The 19,761-nt window shown below is 42.4% G+C and overlaps 1 protein-coding gene across 2 annotated transcripts in view; it reads left to right on the top strand.

Annotated features, from left to right (window-relative positions):
* The first annotated feature begins 1,937 nt into the window (after positions 1-1,937).
* The window catches only part of DIP2B (disco interacting protein 2 homolog B), a 217,815-nt gene continuing 199,991 nt past the window's right edge, over positions 1,938-19,761 (top strand). For both annotated transcript variants that reach the window (XR_013998293.1, XM_081130198.1), the window contains exon 1: positions 1,938-2,170. Coding sequence is in view for 1 of the 2 variants with exons in the window: in XM_081130198.1 (XP_080986324.1) it covers positions 2,071-2,170 (100 nt within the window). In the remaining variant the exon portion in view is untranslated. The remainder of the gene's footprint in view (positions 2,171-19,761) is intronic.

Genomic DNA, 19,761 nt, shown 5'->3' with positions numbered 1-19,761 from the left:
TGTGGAGGCTGAGGGAGGGAATGTTCAAAAAGGAAGGTCATCTGGGGCCAATGCCTGAGAGGTGCCATGGGGCTGAGTTGTGTGAGGCAGGCAGACCAGTTGACAAGCCCCTGCCAAGACCCAGGGTCAGGTGTGTGTGTGTGACCCAGGATGAGAACAGTTAGCTAAGATAGGGGCAAGCAGATTCCAGACCCATTCTCAGGTTCAGGTGACCTATATATAATGTGGGATGTGGAGAGGGGAGGAGTCAAGCCTGTACTACAGGCTTCTGTGATTGACAGCTGGTTTCCTTGGATTAAGTAGGGAGCCCAGAGGAGCCAGGGAGAGGAAAGGAAGCCTGCAGTCCAGGCAAGGGGTCAAACAGGCAGCTGATTTCAGGCCTGAAGCTCAAGGGTGGGCTCAGCCCTGACAAGAGGTATGGAGGGAGGTGCCTCGAAGGTGGAACCCAGGAGTGAGCACACAGGAAGCTTTCAATGAATGTTTGTGGGAGGAAGGAGTGAATGACTGAGGGACTGACAAATGTGAGCACTGGATCGCTGTACCAGAGGGGAGAGAGTCACAAGACAGAGGCTGAAAGCTCCAAGGAGTGATTGACCAGTGGTCAGATCCTGCAAAAGTCAAAGGCGAATAGGAGGAAGCCCGCAGGTGCCACTGCTCAGTTTGGCTAAAATCATTGCCAGTGGCAACTCCTGCTGAGTAGTCAGCTAGGACAGACTGCACAACCTCGGGAAAGAATGGGAAAGAAGGCACAAGGAGGCCCTTGTACAAAAGAGGTTTGGTGAGGAAGGAGGGGACATGGAGGCAGCAGCTGGACAGAAAACCATTAGAAGACTGGGTCAGATGGGGACATTTAAATGCCTCTCTCCCTGTCCCCTCATCTTCCAGCGTCTAGTCTGAGGCCTCCAGATCTAGCTCTTCCTAGTGGAGGAGCCTTGGAAAAATCCGAAGGATCACTTTAGGCTGAGCTCCTGTTGTGATTGAAATCCCACATCAAAATGGGATTCAACTTACAGGAACTTAAAATAAACGCAAGTCTGGAAAAAAGCTGCTGTGTGGTGGACAGGAAAACCTCACTTTCACATTCTCTGACCTCGTGGCAAAGGGAGCTGTGGATTCCAGGGGCGGGGAGACTGGGGGCTGAGGCAGGGAGCCCAGCCGAGCCCCAGGAGCCTGGAGAGCTCGATGTCCTGTCAACACTGCCAGGGATCAGTGCCGAGGGAACCTAGGACTCAATTCTACTCCATCTCATTTTATTACAGTCTCATCCTTGTGTCCAGAATCAATGGCTCTATTATCATAAATGCTAGAACTTAAATAGAAACAAGAGCTCTTGGCAAATGGGACCCGAAAACCCCAATAAAAAGAAGTGGCCTAGCCCGGCCAGGTGTGGCTCAGCGGTTGAGCATCAACCTAGGATCCAGGAGATGGAGGTTTGATTCCCAGTCAGGGCACATGCCCTGGTTGCAGGCTTGATCTCCAGTCGGGGATGTGCGGGAGGCAGCCGATCAATGACTCTCTCATCACTGATGTTTCTATCTCTCTCTCCCCCTGTCCCTTCCTCTCTCTGAAATCAATAAAGATATATTAAAAAAAAAAAAAAAGAAGTGGTCTGTGTTCAGGTCCCTGTAAACGGGCAGGTGTCAATCAGGGTAAAATGCAGGAAGGGGAAGGACAAAGGCATACATTACTAAGCGAAGAGAGCTGGTAAAGTACGGTCAGTAGCCCCTGAAAAGTCCGTGCACGTGAGTTCTTAAAAGGTTAAAGGCTGCGTGTCCACGCCAACATCTTAAGCCCCTTTGGCGCTGGAGAATTCGGTGCTTCCCAGTAGAGGGCGCCGTAAGCCCGCGAGTCCCGAGTTGGACTTGGTGGAGGCGGCGCGCCCTCAGCCCGGGGGCGGGGCCGGCGCGCTCACGTGACCCTCCCTCATGGCGGCGGCGGCGGCGGCAGCATCGGTGTTAGCGGCGCTCGGCGGCCGGAGCCGGATCCTGTAGCCGGGGTGTGGGCCCGCGTCAGTCCGTCCCTCCTTCGGCCCCCTCTCTTGTCTTCCGGAGTGTGGCTGGCGGAACCGGGATGGCGGAGCGAGGCCTGGAGCCCACGCCGGCCGCGGTGGCGGCTCTGCCGCCCGAAGTGCGGGCGCAGCTGGCGGAGCTGGAGCTGGAGCTCTCGGAGGGTAGGAGCGGCGCGGGGGTGCGGGCGCCGGGCGCCGCTGCGGTCGCGGCGAGGGGCTGCGGGTCCCCCGCGCGCCCTGGTGGCGGTGCGGGAGAGAGGGGAGGAGGATGCCGGAAATCTGGCCCCGGCTCTGGAGGGTCGTCTCCCCGCCTCTCTCACCCGGGGAAGTGGGTTACCCGTGTCGTTCATTGTGTTCTCCGGGAGGGGGTTGAGCAGGGCTTGGGGAAGCCTGCCCCCCCAAACCCGAGACAAAGCTGCGCCCTCCGCTCGGTCCGCGCCTGGGCACGGTGGGGGTGGGGGTGAGCTGCGAGCAGGGTGCTGACAGCTTTCTCCTGTCCTCTACCCTTGAGGGGAGGGCCCCACGCCTGTTTCAGCCCCCCTAAACCCTTAAAAAAAAAGAGAAAGACGCATGGGAAATCGGCAGCGTTTCTTCTTCCTCCTGCTCTAACAATGCGAGATGCCTCCCCAGTGACAGGAGTGAGCTAGAAGCTGGGTGGGCCACGGAGGGTCCTAGAGAGATTAGAAGCAGTGGCTTTAACCCAGAGGGAGACACAGGGTGCTGCTTTGACACCTCACCTTTGTCATAAGGATTCCCCCTCCTCCCCCCGTGCCTGTATTTCAGGCTGAATTTTCCGCATCCGATCACCTTTTGGAGTCTGAAGAAGGAAGGAGAGGTTACATGCAAATCCTGGCCGGCACCCTCTTTCTTTTGACAATGGATTGGTACTAGGGGGGCTGGGTTTATTTTGGGAAATAAAAGAATGGAATAAATCAAGGCACTATTATTAGACAAGTCCCTTGGATAACAATGAGAGAAACATTGCTGTGTTGTGGGCATGTGATCAGGCTTCTTGTGCAGTTGTGATCAGTTCTCATAAAGTTCCTGTTTTTATCACAGGCTGCCTCTGAGACAAAAGCAGCATTTTGTCCAAGCCTGATGTCAGTACTGTGGTGGTGGTGTCCCCAGAGTTGCACATTCTTAGTGAGTTCCTTGCCAAAGGCCCTCTTCACTAGCATTTTTCAAGTGGATTAAAAACTGTTGATTGGAAAAGAAGATTGTGACAAGTTTCCAGAAGAGTTGTGCTTTTTGTTTATTTATGGAGACGTTATCCCCCCCACCCCCATCCTTTACAATGAAAAACCAGAAGTAGATTTAAGTGTTACAAATCCAGTTTGACATGGAAGGAAATTATTATTACTAATAACCGTGTTAGGTTTTCCTAATGTTTAGGGAGGTGCTGTTTTCATTTGCACTTAATTACCAACATAATTTTCAATTAATCAGTTGGGAAGTTAGTTATTCTTTGGCCAGTCCCCAAAATCAGTGGTGGTGGACAAGTTTTTTCTGTGTTTAGGGCATTGCCATCCGTTCTGCCTCTCAACATACTTTATTCTTCTCCTCAACTGAAGCATTGTCTTTAAATCTGTGATGATTTCCATTCTGTTCTGACTTTTGAAACAGTTACTTTACAGTAACAAATCAGCTATCTTTGATTAGCCAGAAAGAGCGAGATTTGGGAGGTTTGGCTGGATGTTTGCGTCAGAACAAGATTAAAAATAGGAGTTGATTGCTTTTACACCTAGAGGGAAATCCTGGAAGCTCCTTATTCTTGGTATTTCTGCTTCCAACTGATTCTTGTTTACTTCTCTGGGTATTTCTAGAGATGATTCTGAAGAACTGTTTCTAGGACTGACAGTGATTAGCTCACCTCTGTCCTTCAGAAAGGTGTGAGATTCCTACAAACTGAATGCCAAGGCTTAGACATTTTTAAGGACAAGTGCTTGGTTGGCTTTCCAATGCAGGATTGTTTTGGGTTGCATCTGATTTAGTTTCAATTGGTTTCTTACCGATTTATGGTACATTATCCTATATTTCATCTTACTTAGCATTGGCTAACTGGGAAAAATACAGTTGAAAAACCTTGGGCCTGCAGTGTCAGCATCTTGGCCATCTGTTTCGCTCTTCCTTAAAGTACAGAGAATGGTTGCTGGAGAAGTAGGTGGATATTTTTAGGAATTCCAGTGAAGTTGAAACAACCAGCAGCCCCCAGCATGGTGTTGTTTGTGATGTCTGTAGCATATTTAGAACCAACCTTTGTTTTACATTTTCTCTACAGTTACTGCTCTGGCAAAAGTACACTGTTTCTTCTAAAAAGAGAAGGTGAATTTTAACTATATGTTTATCATGTGTTGCTGGTGTTGGTGTACTCATTCCTTGATTTTATTTATTTATTTATTTATTTATTTATTTATTTATTTATTTATTAGGTTCAGACCATACTTGGTCCTAATTATAGTGATAGTCTGAGCTGTATGCTGATAAAGAATTTTCTTTGTGCTTGCCTGTATTTTCAGTTGCAGGTTTTGGTCCTAGATCAGCCAACTCTGTGCTGAAATGCAGTTTGTTCCTCCTCGGGCTGTTTGCCGCAGAGCCCAGGGCTGAGGCTGGTGCTTCGAGCAGGTCAGCATGGACTTGATTAAAGCCTTCTGCTTCTGCACCAAAAAGAATAGCCTGAAACTCTCTGAAGAATCATCTAAAATCGAGCTTACACATAATCACGAGCTTTTCTTACAGACAAACTGAATAGGTAGGAGGTTTCTACAAAGTATTCCTGTGGTTGAAAAAATTTTCATGATCTACATATATTTATTATACGTTTGACAATAGACTTTTTTGTCTGAACTTTATTCATATGTTCTAGTCAAGTGTATGCACATAAAATAACACAAATGAAGAGAATTATTTGTTTAAATCTGTCTGATAATACCTTATGTTTGTGTAATGATCTTACACATCATGTCATTTGAGCTTCACTGTTACTTTGTGATTAGGTAGAATAGATACTATCATCTCTCCCACCCACCCACCCACCCCTTTATTTTTTTGGTTTAACATGGGAAAACAGGCACAGAAAGGTTAAGTGTTTTTTCTAAAGTTGCTCATAAAATAAGTTATTCTAAGCTGCCTTGTAATTATGACATCTGTTACCATCAAATGATTCAATATCTTTACTGTTAGTGATTGCATAAGCTATTAACTAATTTTTACTCTGAGGAAAGGCTACAAAACAGTTGTATGCTACAATTCCAAATAGTCTGGTTGATTCTCTTTCTGAACTCTCTTTCAAATCTATCATTCATGTATTTGTCCCAGACATTTATTTTGTTCCTACAATGTGCTGGGGATACAGAGATGAGCAAAATGCTCTATTAACTTTCAATGAGCTTCGAGTCTGGTAGGGAAATGACTTAAAAATACCAAAAAACAGTGGGCGCATGAGATCATGATGGACTTCTGTACAGAGGCTGCCTTCTAAGAAAAGAGGAAGCTATCTGCTTGTAGTCGTCGTAGAAAAGAAGCAGTGAGTACTATATATACGAGACTGGATTGGCTGGCTAGTAGAGAGGGTTGTGATTTAGCTTGTGCAGTTCAGTCCTATGTGTGAAGGAAAGGACATAAATCCCATACTTCTGTTGCTTGTCGGAAGGAATGCAAGTTTGAGAACAGTCCAGAGATGACAACTGGAAAGGTATTTAAGATAAAATAACGCTTACAGGAAGGGATCCTCCCTTTTCTTGTTTGAACACTTCTCTGAGCACAAACACAACAAAACACAGTCACATCCTCCCTTTCTCCTATCTGTTTCATCACAGGGCTGGCAGTCCGGGTCCACCTTGAAGGTGGAGGGATTAGAGAGGGCCAAGTCCTGGGAGTTGAAGTGGATCCTCTTTAGGAGTGGGGAAGAGGTGGGGGAGTTGAAAAGGAAAAGGGTAAGGTACTGGATAAAGATCGCATTTCACCATCTGGGAAACTGGCAACTAGAATTGAGCCACCAGAAAACTGGCAAATCCCTCCTGCTTTACCTATAGTGGGAAGGTGGGCTAGATCTGTAGCATAGTTATGAATTCATAGGATAGATACACCATTATCAGAAAGTTATGTCTAAGCAGTTGTCATACCTGATTCTAGGAGCATGAAGGAAAGCAGCAGTGTGGATTTTTAAATAACCCAAACTGGGTATTAGCTCAGTGATCTGCTCCCTGAAAACTTGTGTGCATTTATTTTTGGTGGACTGCACTCATTTTTTGTTAGAACTAATCTTTAGGAATTGCTGTCAGAGCCTGTGGTACATTCTTTTGAAAATCCTCATGGTGACAAAATTTTAATTCTTCACCTCTAGATTCATTTTAATTCTTCACCTCTAGAAAAGCTGGTAGATACTCTTTTGGAGTTCAAACTACTTGTGATTGAAAAAAATTGGAGTGGTTATAAACTGACTTTAGTCATGTCTGTCAAAAAATTAGAATGATTGTGAACTGGTTTTGAGGGCAGTTCCAGAAGAGAAGTGGCAGACAAATTCAGTCTGTTGGAAGAATGATTCACCTTCCTGTAAAGGAGAATGCTGATTTGTACGCCCTAGTTCTGGAGTGTGTTTTGAAAAATTAATCTTGTTGTTTGACAGCCCCATAGCATTGAGCTGGAGTTTTGAATAAGAGAAACCCTTCACTCTTAGCTGGGTCCTTGGCAGCTACTTTCTTTCCTGGCCTGTGTAAGGATTAGCATCTCAGGGTTGATAGTTCAGATGATTGGATAGAAACGGCCTTTACACTATATTTGTATTATAATTGCTACAGTTTTCCATGGTTTCCTCTCATTATTAATTCAGGAATGATCTCCAAAATGCTCTATCCTGCTTGTGAACAAAATTTTTCACGATTCTTCAGTAGTTCAGCTAAAGTACTAACCTTTTTTTAAAAAATATGATTTTATTGATTTCAGAGAGTAAGGGAGAGGGGGAGAGAGGGAGAGACATCAATGATGAAAATCATAGATTGGCTGCCTCTTGCACGACCCCTGCTGGAGATTGAGCCTGAAACCCAGGCATATGCCCTGACCAGGAATCAAACTGTGATCTCCTGGTTCATGGGTTGATGCTCAACCACTGAGCCACACCAGGTGGGCTGAAGTACTACCTTTTTTTAAAAAAACTATCTTTATTGATTTCAGAGAGAGGAAAGGAGAGGAAGAGAGAGAGATAGACATATCAATGAGTTGTCATTGGTTGGCTGCCTCCTGCACGCCTCCGACTGGGGATCGAGCCTGAATCCCAGGCATGTGCCCTGCCAGGAATCGAACTGCAGTCTCCTGGATCCTAGGTTGATGCTCAACTGCTGAGCCACACCCGGCCAGGCGAAGTACTACCTTCTTAATAAACCTGACCCTGACCACTGTGAGCGCTCTTGCTTCAAACCTTACAGCATTTACAGTTTATATCATTTTTGCCAGTCATATATTTTATAATAACAAATTGTTTCTCATTTCACCTCAATGTAAGCTCCTACAGAGGTGAGGTCATTTATACCTTAAACTTCTTTAAATAACTTCCAACTGTTGCTTCTTCATACTGTTTTAGTAGTGCAATAAATTTTTGCTCACTTCAGTTTGACTTGAATTGAAATATAAAGTCTCTGTCTTGGGAATTTGATTTTGGCGTAAGGTGGGGTTATGTAATCATTTGAGAGGCACAAGTTTTGGCATCTGGTGAGTGTGGGTCCAAGTTGTGGCCTCTCACTTAATGGGCTCTGTGACCTTGGACAGACTGCCTAACCTCCCTGATTTTAGTGTCTTAAGTACTTAAAAAAGGAATGACAACCTTATTAGAGTAATAAGGAGATTTAAAATGACATAATAGGAGAAAAACTAAGTGTAGTGTGTGGTGTGCACCAAGTACTCGGTGCATGTAATCTTTATTTCTAATAGCGACACACAGTGACTTGGCTGTTTTTAATATCTTGTGTTACTTAGCAGAGTGTGGTTATATATGAAGTGATAAATGGAATCAATGTGTATATATGTATTTTTTTAATATGTCTATTGATTTCAGAGATGGGGAGAGAGAGAAACATCAATGATGAGTCATTGATCAGTGGCCTCCTGCATGCCCCCTACTGGGGATTGAGCCCACAACCCAGGCATGTGCCCTGACCCAGAATCGAACCTCGATCTCCTGGATTGTAGGTTGATGTTCAACCTCTGAGCCACACTGGCTGGGCTGTGTATATATTTTTAAAAGTAAGAGTTCACTCCATCATCAGTTGCTCCTGTTGGCACCCTCTGCCCTTAGTTCAGCACATGGTGGGTCATTGCAGGGAGCTGACTAGAGACTAGTAGATGGTTTGTTTCATACAGACGTCTGGCATGTGTACATTTCTGAGTCTTTAGGTTCTGGCAAGTGGCTCTGAAATTTAAGCATGGTTTCTGACACTGAAGCATCTATAAGCTCTGAAAAGGCACATGTGGATGCTCGGAACCTTCAAGTAGTTTCAGTGATTTTCAACCTTTTTCAGCTTATAGCACACATGAACTAATTACTAAAATCCTGTGGCACACCAAAAAATATATTTTTTGCCGATCTGACAAAAAAAGTATAATTTTGATTCATTCACACCGGATGGCTATTGTGTTGACTGTTGTCACTTTTTTGACAGTCTAAGGGAAAAGAGGTCAGTACCCCTGACCGACAAGTCTGATACTGCATGTGTTGAACATTCTTGCGGCGCGCCGGCTGAAAATCGCTGTCTTAGCCCTCCTTTTGTGCTTAGTGAGGAAACCCTTTCGGTTCACCCTTGAAAAATTCTCTTGCATTCTCTTTTCCTTCGAGTTGTGTTCACCACCAGCCTTTTTCAGTCCTCAGTCTTTAGACTTAAGGGTCTGATTTTTGCCTCCCTTCATCTCTAGATTTATGTTTCATCTTTTAAAAAATACTACTTTTATCTAAAGCCATTGCTAAATCCAAGGCTCTGTCATTCATTGTTTTTATATTCTGTGTTTTCTAAAGGCAAGATAGTCTGCTATATCTATATTTCTAGAGAGTCTAAGTTAGTGCTTTTGTATATAAATCATCTCTTTTTGGTGATTGAGTATATCAGAGGTTTAAGTGAGAGTTTTGATATATCTGTGTGTTTCTAATGAATAAGTTGCTTTCCTGTGTGGGTGCTCTTCTGTGAACAAGATTGCTTGAGAAATTCCATTTCTTTGGAATTCTGTAGCCTCACAGCTGGCAGAACCTTTGGATACACGAATTGAGTGTGAGTCCTTATGTGTCTTTTTGGGAGAGAGATTCTACAGCTTCCATCAGTTTCTTAAAGAGGACTGTGAAGCAAAGTTAAGAACCAAGTCTGTCACCTTTCATTCTCAGTAGCTTTTAAGGAAAGCCAAACTCCTTCAGCTTCTCTCCTCAACAGTCACAAACTTATCGGTATCGGTTCCCACCCTTATCCTCTTTCCTTCTTTTCTCAGAGGAAGAAATACCCCACTCCTCTTCCGCGTCTAGCCCTCTGATTGTGTTCTCAGTCCCATCTTCTCCTCTTCTGGGATCTTGGGAGCTTACCTCATTGATTGATCTATTCATTCAGAGTCTTTTGTCTTTGTCGCTTTCTCATCTTTAGCCTCTCACTTAACACTTGGCTCTGGCTCTGTCCCTCCAGCCTGTAATGAATATGCTGAAGTCTCTCCCATCTTAAAAGCAGCAGCTTCCCACAGTCTTGTATTGGAAACTGCTCGCTTTCATGTGCTGGCACTCTCTCCCACTCATGGATCCTAGAAGATATAACCTACAGTTCCTTTATCTTACCTTTGCTCACTACTCAGTCCATTGCTCTGCCTCATCAAGTCTCAGAAACAACTGTCTGCAAGGCAACTAATGACTTCTACTTTCAGATTGAAAAGTACCCACTGGATATAGCATCTTTATAGCATCGGAAACCATGGACCATTATCTTTTTTTTTTTTTTAATATCTTTATTGATTTCAGAGAGAGGAAGGGAGAGGGAGAGAGAGAGAGATAGAAACATCAATGATGAGAGAGTCATTGATCGGCTGCCTCCTGCACGCCTCCTACTGGGATTGAGCCTGCAATCCGGGCATGTGCCCTGACTAAAAATGGAACTGCGATCTCCTGGATCCTAGGTTGATGCTCAATTGCTGAGCCATGCCGGCTGGCCTGGACCATTATCTTTATACAGCTGTCTTCTTCCTTAGCTTTTATAGCTTCACTTTTTGTCCACCTCCCTAAATGTTCCTTCTTATGCTCTCGGGCTTCTTTTTCTCTCTTTCCTGGTGGGGGTGTTCCTGATATCTGTCATTAGCCTTCCTCTGACTTCACACACACTTGCTGAGTCATCTCATCCATGCCCAGGGCTCCAGCTGAGATGGCTGTGAGATGGCTCCCTAGTTTGTATCTCCAGCCCTGACTCCTCTGCTCCAGACCCCCCTTTTCTCCCTCTAGACAGCTGTAATTCAGCAAGTCCAAAACTGTACTTGTTTCAACTCACTCCACAAATACTCCCTACTTCAGAATGTCCATTTACCCAGGTCAGAATCTTTGGGGTAATCCTTAACTTCTTTTTTCTTTTGCTTCTATATTTATTAACAGGATTTCTTAGTTGGGGTAAACTCAGTGTAAACCATTGGTTTTTGTTTTACATAAACATTTTCCATGTTGCTTATTTGTCATTTACCATATTGTGTTTACAGTCATGTGGTAACTTGATCATCTCCACTACACCACTGCTTTATTTCTTGGCGTAGCTCAGCACAGTTGAGCCTGATTTGAGGATGAAGGCAGTGTCTCAGCCGGCTTGTTTCAGAACCAGGGTGAGGCCCTAGCTGGTTTGGCTCGGTGGTTAGAGTGTCGGCCCGCGGCCTGAAGGGTCCTGGGTTTGATTCCGGCCAAGGGCACGTACCTTGGTTGCAGGCTCGATTCCCTACGCCCGTTGGGGCATGTGTGGGAGGCAACCAATTGACGTGTATCTCTCACCTGCATGTTTCTCTCTCTGTCTCTCCCCTTCCCTTCCACTCTCTCTAGAAAATCAATGGAAAAAATATCCTTGGTTGAGGACTAACATCAACAACAAAAAAGATCCAGGCTAAGGTTATGCAGCAGGAGCCACCAGGCCCGGCTCTGTCTGGTGCTGTAACACACTCCTGAAGACTTGTCCCTTTGGTGAGAGAATGACTTTAGTATGACTTTGGTGGACAGTGTTGCAGAGTGATTAGTATGACTTTGGTGGACTGTGTCACAGAGCTGTTTAGTGCCAATACATCTACATTGCAGACCAGCCCTGCCCTGACAGCAGAGCAGTTGTGTCTGTGTTCAGTCTTTAACTTCTAATGAGTCACTGACTTTTGTTGATTCTACTTCCTCCCCTCCATTCACACTGTCTTTGTTGAAGCTCTTATCATCTCTTGCTGGGATTATTGCTAGTCTCCTAACTTGTCTGCCTGCCTTAAGTCTCTCCTTCCTCCAGTCCATCCTTCTCTATTCTGTGATGGAATGATTGATCTGAAACACAGATCTAACTGTGTTCTTTTCCCTGTTTAAAAGTTTTCATTGTCTTCTCCCATCCACAGGATGAAATCCAAGCATCCTTTGTGTACCAAGACCTGCCTGCTTTTTAGCCTCATTTCCTGCTCCTTCCATGTAGTTCTCTCCTTTCCAGCCATGCTGAATGACTTGTACTTCCCTGAACGCACTGTGCTTTTTCATGTCCATGCCTTTGTACACATTGCCTTTCTCTTAGAAATGCCCACCCTGGCATGTTCTTCCCCTTTTTCTGCCTGGGTAATTTGTGTTTCACTCAATTTCTGTACGAAGCCAGCCTTTCCTAAGCTCTCTTTAAGAAGTTAAGATCTCTGTATAAGTAGGCATCAATAATTGCTTATTATGTAACAGGCCTTGTGCTTAGTATTTTATATACCCTGCCCCACCTGTAAGTAGGTGCTGAATAAGTAGCTCCTCTTATCATGATGATGAGGAAAATGAGCTATCGAAAAGCACCTGGACATTGAGGAGTGCAGTGTGCCAAGCCCTTCCCCGTTGGTACACACTACCTCATCTTTACCTTTCTCCCTACCAGTAACAGTAACGTTCTGAAATGAATGACAGCAGGGAAAGAACACTGGACTTGAGTCATTTAGAACTGGGGTCAAGTTCTGCTTTTGGTGCTTACTGTATGGCTTTGGGCAAGTCTTTGAAATGTGCCTCTAATCCTAACAACGCCTAAAGATAGGTGTGTGGTTTCCATTTTGCAGAGACTTGTTAAAGAACAAGAAGTCTGCAAGTCCAGTGTGCTGAGGTTGGAACCCAAGTCAGTTTGGCTCCAAACTCCACAGTGTTTCCACATTGCCATTCTCCTCCATTTCCCTGAATCGTGTTTTAAGGAGTTTTGGAAAAATTCTCTTCCACCTTAACTGTTGGGCCCCACTTTTCTTAAGCTACAGCTTCTGTCTTTGGAGTTTTGGAGGTAGGGCTCCCTGGAGGGAAAAGAGTGGAATGTTCTGCCCGGCCAGGCGTGGCTCAGCGGTTGAGCATCGACCTAGGAATCAGGCGATCAGGGTTCGATTCCCGGTCAGGGCACATGCCCGAGTTGTGGGCTGCAGCAGATCAATGACTCTGTCATCATTGATATTTCTCTCTCTCTCCCTCTCCTTTCCTCTCTGTGAAATCAATAAAAATATATTAAAAAAGAAAAAAAAAAAGAATGGAATGTTCTATCCTCTTGTCAGAGAAATAGAAATAGGAGTGAGGTTGGTTATTTCTAACCTTGCTTTGCCAGAACCAGGGGGATCAGTACTCTAAAACATATTAGGAGAGTTTCTTTCGTGCCAGCCTAGCTTTAGGCAAGATGTGACTTCTTTATTTCTTAAAAGAACAAAAAAATATTGGGTAAAATCCTATAAGACTATCTATAAAGTGATAGATAATTTTATGTACTTACATGTTGATATGAATTCCACTTTTTTTTCTTGAATTGTGATGGGGATGAAAACCTGGGAGGGCCCGGCTAGGCATGGCACAGCGGTTGAGCATCGACCTAGGATCAAGGAGATCACTGTTCGATACCCGGTCAGGGCACATGCCCGGGTTGTGGGCTCGATTCCCCAGTCGGGGGCACGCAGAAGGCAGCCGATCAGTGATGACTCTCTCATCGTTGATATTTCAGCTCTTTCTCTCTCTCTCCCTTCCTCTCTGAATCAATAAAGATATGTTTTTAAAAAATCCAGGGAAAAAATATTTTGGGTGTTTCACGGGACAGCCCAAAATGAAACTCCACAGGTCTGGTGTCTTTAAAATCCTTGGTGTGTACTGGACTTGAGCTTCTGGATTACAGATACAGGATTGTGATTCCATTCTGGTTTAGAAGGAGGTTTTAGTGTTGTCACTGGTTTTTATTTCCCTTAGGATAGTTAATGTTTGATTTTAAAATTAATGTATAAATTAATGTACATATTTCTGTAAATGACATGTACTTAATTGATTTTTCTTGGAGTTATTTTGTATTTTGTGAAGGAGTAGTGCTCTAGGAGCTCTTTGTTTTCAGAGAACTATTGCTTTTAGGGATAGATTAAAGCATCTGTAGGGTTTTTCTTTCTATTTAAGGACTTTGGATTATGTTGTCTCAAATTATTCATAGGGTGGAACTTGTGGGTTTTAACTTAGATCAAGCGTGAACTCCTGATGGTGCTGACCAGTCTTGTCACTGACTCTCCTTTATAAAAATGAACCCAGTAGGAACCACTAGGTAGAAGCTTCTGATAGTTTCTTGTTTAGTAAATCTGTGACAGGCAAACAGGCTTGAAACACTTTTTTTAATTGAGGTATAATTGACATCCAGTTATATTAGTTGCAGGTGTACAACATAATGATTCAGTATTTGTATGTATTGTGAAATGATCTCCATAGTAATTCTAGTTAACATTGGTCCATCACCATATATAGTTACAATTTTAACCCCCCCATCTTAAAATTCTGAAGAGTTGTCATTGTTACCTTATTGGACTTCCTTTCTGGTTTGGAGAAACTTGCATTTTTAAATTGAACATGTAGAAAAATCATAGGTATGAGTTTTCCTCCCTACAGCTTTTTGTTTTTTTGTTTTTCTTTAAAGAGACCAAGGGAAATACTAGAAGATGAACTTCTTGTTTAAAAAAACAACACAACACCTGGCTGGTGTGGCTCAGCGGTTGAGCATCAAGCTATGATCCAGGAGGTCGCTGTTCAGTTCCAGGTCAGGGCACATGCCCTGGCTGTGGGCTCGATCCCCAGTAGGGGGCGTGCAGGAGGCAGCCGATCAATGACTCTCATCATTGATGTTTCTATCTCTCTCCCCCTCTCCCTTCCTGTCTCTGAAATAAAGATATATTTTAAAAAAAACAAAAAACCCACAACTTCCTTATTAGTTGCTTCTCTGAGCTCTGCTCTCCAGTGTTAGTTTTATATGATAGCTATTTCTCAAATAATCTTAAAGTTATGAAATTTTCATTTGCATAAATATTCTTATCTTCCTTTGTAAGCTCCTTGAGGACAGCACATAGTACGCTTTACCATAGTGTTTTTGAGTACTTACTCAACCAGTGAATGACTATAAACTGTCATCCGTCTCCCTGTCTGTCCTGATTTCCCAGCCAGTGTCTGACAGGCTCTTCTGTTACAGCCAGCTTGTTTCCTCACTCCTTCCTGACACGTTCATTCCCATTGCTTTGCCTTTGCAGTGACTGTTTTCTTTGTTAGGACTGCCTTTTCTCCTAGTAAAATTTACCTGTGTTTCACAGCCTAGCTGACATCCCCTTCCTCCTAAAGCCAGCTGACTGGGTTAGTCCATACTGATGTCTTCTATTTTTATTTTCCTATTTTCCTTTTTAAAAATATCTTTATTGATTTCAGAGAGAGGAAGGGAGAGAGAGACAGAGATAGAAACATCAATGATGAGAGAGAGTCATTGATCTGCTGCCTTTTGTATGCCTTCTACCAGGGATCGAGCCTGCAACCCAGGCATGTGCTCTGACCGGGAAGAGAACCGCGATCTCCTGGATCCTAGGTCTATGCTCAACCACCAAGCGGGCCCTTCGATGTCTTCTATTTTTAGACTATTGTTGTATGCAGTAACACAGTGTAACACTTAACTGACCATTATTTGTGTTTATATATGTTATGTGGTTTTTTTTCTTTGCCTCCTCAGTTAGACTTTAGGTTTCTTGAGTATAATGACAAGGACTTCTACCTTTTAGAACTTCTAAGGTGCTGAAGATATCAATATATCAATAAAGATGAATTGAGCACATTTATTTACACGGTCTGTTGAGAGGGTGAGAGAGATATAAAAGGCAGATTCCCTGTTTTCAAAAGGCTTTCTACCTAACCTCAACAAATAGCTGTTTTGGTTTAAAAAATATTATTTTAGGTAATTGTCCTTTGAGCATTTGGAAGCATTTTTATTTTCTCCTTGCGTGATAAGATAGCATTTAGTCCCATTTGAAATAACTCTGGGAAGACAGCAGCTTGAGCACATCTCTGCTACCCTCTTTTTTGAACTCAGTTCAAATAAAATAACAATTTCAAAGCTAAGAACAAAAGTACCAAGAGTTAGAGTGGAAACTCCTGAAAGTAAAGTTAAAGAACTTGGAGGATAGATCTGGAAAACCTAAATGCAAATAATACGAATTTTAGGCCCTGGCTGGTTTGCTCTATGGTTAGAGCATCGGCCTGTGGACTAAAGGATTGAGGGTTTGATTCCCGATCAAGGGCACGTACCTCGGTTGCAGACTCGATCCCCGGCCCTAGTTGGAGCACCCGTGGGAGGCAACCAATTGATGTGTCTCTCTCACATTGATATTTCTAATGTTTCTCTCTCTCTCTCCCCCTTCTCTCTCACCTCCACTCTCTAAAAAAAAAAAAAAAAAAAAAAAAAAAATCAATGGAAAAAATATCCTCGGGTGAGGATTAAAAAAAAAAAGAACTTTAGAAAGAGAAATAAGTAATAAAAGAAAAATTTCCTCAGCTGAAAAAAGATTGTGTATTGAGCAAGACTGCAGATTGAATGAGTTCATTGTGTTTGAGGCAAGATTGATAAGAAAAGGAACAAACCTAGGCATAATTTGGTAAAATTACCGAATAAAGAAAAAAACCGCTATAAGCTTGTAGACAGGAGCATAAAGTTAAAATTACAGCAACACAACCACAGAATATTTGCAATACCCTAACCTTGATGATTGTGTAAGAAACATCTGCAGGCTATTTAGAGAAAAGGTCTACATTCCAAGAACCCTAGATTCTAGATTGTTTTTTACCTTTCAGGGTAAAGAAAACTCTGTGAGCTTGCAAGTGTTCAGCGATTATATCACCCATAGCCTCCATTCTAAGCAATATACTCTAATCAAACAGGTAATTCAGAGACCCTAAAATAGAAGGAGAGGAAACAGTGATGGACAGTGGACTTTGAAATATATATATCTTGCAACTTACGTATTACAGTAGTAAATATGTAATTAAATACATTGAGAGTGACAAGAAATATGTAATATAAATGCTAAATAAGGATCTTTGAAATAGAAGAGACATTGTGAGAGAGAATCTACTTGTCCAAACAAAATATCCTCAGTAATTTCAGCAAAACTCAGAGGTTGTGGGACTGGGTAGAGTGGGGGTGGATGGGAGATGAAAGCATTCTTTGGTATCATTGAGATGTTGAGGGGGAAATATGTGAATGAACTGTCTTGGTGGGGGAAAAAATATTTCATTTATAATAATAGTGTTAAAATGATAAAATACTTAAAGATAAACATCACAAGAAAGGTGTAGGGTCTGTAAGAAGAAAATTGTAAAACCTCAAGGATGTAAAAGTAAGATCTGAAAAAATGGAAATACAAATCATGTTCCTGGATGGGAAGACTAAATATATAGAAATTTAATTGAAATCAGTTACAATTCCAATGGAGATTTCTTTTGGAGGTGGGGAATTAGATAAAATGATCTCAGTGTTCATATGGAAGAAAAAATTTTTAGGATAGTCAGGAATGTTTAGAAACAGAATAGCAAGGTGATCCTTGATTTACCGTATATTAAAACAAATTCTAAAATTACTTGTACTTAAGGCAGTATGGTATTAGCATTCAAATAAGGATGAGCAAACAGAATAAAGTGCCCAAGTCCTGGTATATGTAGAAAAAATAATATGAAAGCATTAAAGTTTCATGAGCTTAGACTAGCTGTCTTCCCAATTGCCTCAAATTAGAAAAGATCTTAACATAAGTTGGCTAATACTCCATAGGACACCAGAAATACTGAAGTTCTTGAAACTCTATTTATCCTGCCAAGAGGAACACACAGGAACCAGAAAGAAAAGCCCCTTCCTCTTGCAGTGTCTTTTCAGTTCTCTGTTGTACAGACAAGGCTTAACATCGTGACATCTGACAAGGGAAAAATATTTAAAGGGGCCATCTTTTTTTAAAAAATCAAAATATAATTGGCATACAATGTCCTCTTAGTTTCAAGTGTACATCGTAGTGATTTGATATTTATATACATTATGAAATGATCACCACAGTAAGTATAGTTACCATCTATCACAATGCAAAGTTATCACAATATTATTGACTGTATTCCCTGTGCTGTACATTACATTCCTATGACTTATTTATTTTATAACTGGAAGTTTGTATCCCTTAATCCCCATCACCTATTTTGATCATACCCCCAAACATTTCCCGCCTCTGGTAACCACCAGTTTATTTTAGATTCCATATACACGTGAAATCGTAAGGGTATTTATCTTTTTTGTTCGACTTATTTCATTTAGAATAGTACCCTTTAGGTCCATCCATGTTGTCACAAATGTCAAGATTTCATTCTTTTTTATGACTGAGTAATATTTAATTGTATTTATATGTATGTATCACTTCTTTATCCTTTCATCTATCAGCGGACACTTAAGTTGCTTTCGTATCTTGACTACTGTAAATAGTGCTGCAGTGAACATGGGGTTACATGTATTCCTTCGAATTAGTGTTTTCATTTTTTTCAGGTAATTAGCCAGAAATGGGATTGCTGGATCATATAGTAGTTCTATTTTTAATTTTTTGAGGAACCTCTATACTGTTTTTCCATAGTGGCTCCACCAGTTTACGTTTCCACCTACAGTGCATGAGGGGTTCCTTTTCTCCACATCCTTGCCAGCTCTTTGTTGTCTTTTTGATAATAGCCATTCTGACAGGTGTGAGGTGATGTCTTCCTGTGGTGTTGATGTCATCCCCCTGATGATTAGTGATGTTGAGCATCTTTTCATATATCTGTTGGCCAACTGTATGTCAGTTTTCACAGAGCAGCCAATGAAGGGTAGATTTGGAGCTGAGAAGCAATAAATTAATAGCTAAGACATCCTCGATTCCTCTATATCTAGTCTATGAGTACGTTTTTTTTGTTGCTACCTTGACAAATATGCTAAATCTACTTCTCTCCATCACTGAACACTGTTCATCATTGCCTTGCCTCGTTACCTCATCTCTAGCTCCTTACCTGGTGTCCTTGCCTTCTTCTTTCTAACTGATTTTCCACATAGCAGCTACAGTGAAGTTTTAAAACTACTCCTGTGCTTCAGCTACTGTGCTTCAGCCAGACTGCTGGACTCTTTTTTTTCTCTCCTTCCTCTTTTCCTCCCTCTCTCCTTTCCTTTTCTACATGCTTCCTTCCCTCCCTTACCTTTTTCTTTCTCTTCTTGTTTATTTCACTGCTACTTATTGAGTGCCTACTATGTGCCACATAGGTGCAGGCAATACAGCAGTGATTAAAGTAACAAAAATCCCTGCCCTTAAGGGACTTATATTCTGTAGGAAGAGACAGAAATTAATATGTAATTAATATGTATTGCCTTTCAGATGGTAAAAATTTCAATGGAGAAAAATTGCAAAGAGGGATAGAGAGTACTGGGGTCGGATCAGTACATACAATTTAAAATAGGGTAGTTAGGGACCATACCATCATAAAATGACACTTGAACAAAAACCTGAGGGTGGCAAGACTTTTTCTCTCTCCCTTCGATTCACCATGCCGTTCCTGCCTTCAGGCCTTGTTCCTTGCCTTTCTTCTGCCTGGAATGCTCTGCTTCCAGCTCTGCTTGGCCCATAGTTTTGCCTCCTTTCCCCTAGTTTTTTTTTTTTAAACTTTATTGTTGAAAGTATTATAGATGTCTCCCTCACATTCACCCCCTACCTCCACTCCCACCCCCCACCTAGGCCTTCACCACACTATTGTCTCTGTCCATGGGTTATGCATATATGCATATAAGTTCTTTGGTTAATCTCTTCCCCACGCCCCCACTTTCCTCTGAGATTCGTCAGTCTCATTCTAGAGTTTTTGTTTAAATGAGCAACTTCTCCCATCTTTCTCCATCTCATCTCTCTTTTCCTTTTTGTTTTTAAGAAAAATTTCTTAATACCACTATTTGAAATGCTCTTGTTCATGTATTTATTTGTTTATTATCTGATTCTACACTAGTTAAGATGTTCCACGAGAGCAGAGACCCAGCTATCTTGTTTCCTGCTGGATGCCCAGGGCCCAGCATAGAAGACTCTCAGTAGACATTCAGTGAACAGATGGACTTTGTGGGGAGATTCCAACGGAATTTCTTACATGATGGTAGCTTTATAGAGTAAAGAAGTATAGACTCTGTCCCCAGGGCCTCTCCAGGAAGGAAAAGGGACCCCTGTGGAAACTGGCCAGGGCTGGAACCCAGAGGCTCATGATATTTCCTGGCATT

Source organism: Miniopterus schreibersii, assembly GCF_964146895.1.
Source record: "Miniopterus schreibersii genome assembly, chromosome: 2".
Classification (NCBI taxonomy): Eukaryota; Metazoa; Chordata; class Mammalia; order Chiroptera; family Miniopteridae; genus Miniopterus; species Miniopterus schreibersii.
Note: the sequence above shows the minus strand (reverse complement) of the source record. Positions and strands in the feature narration are given on the sequence as shown.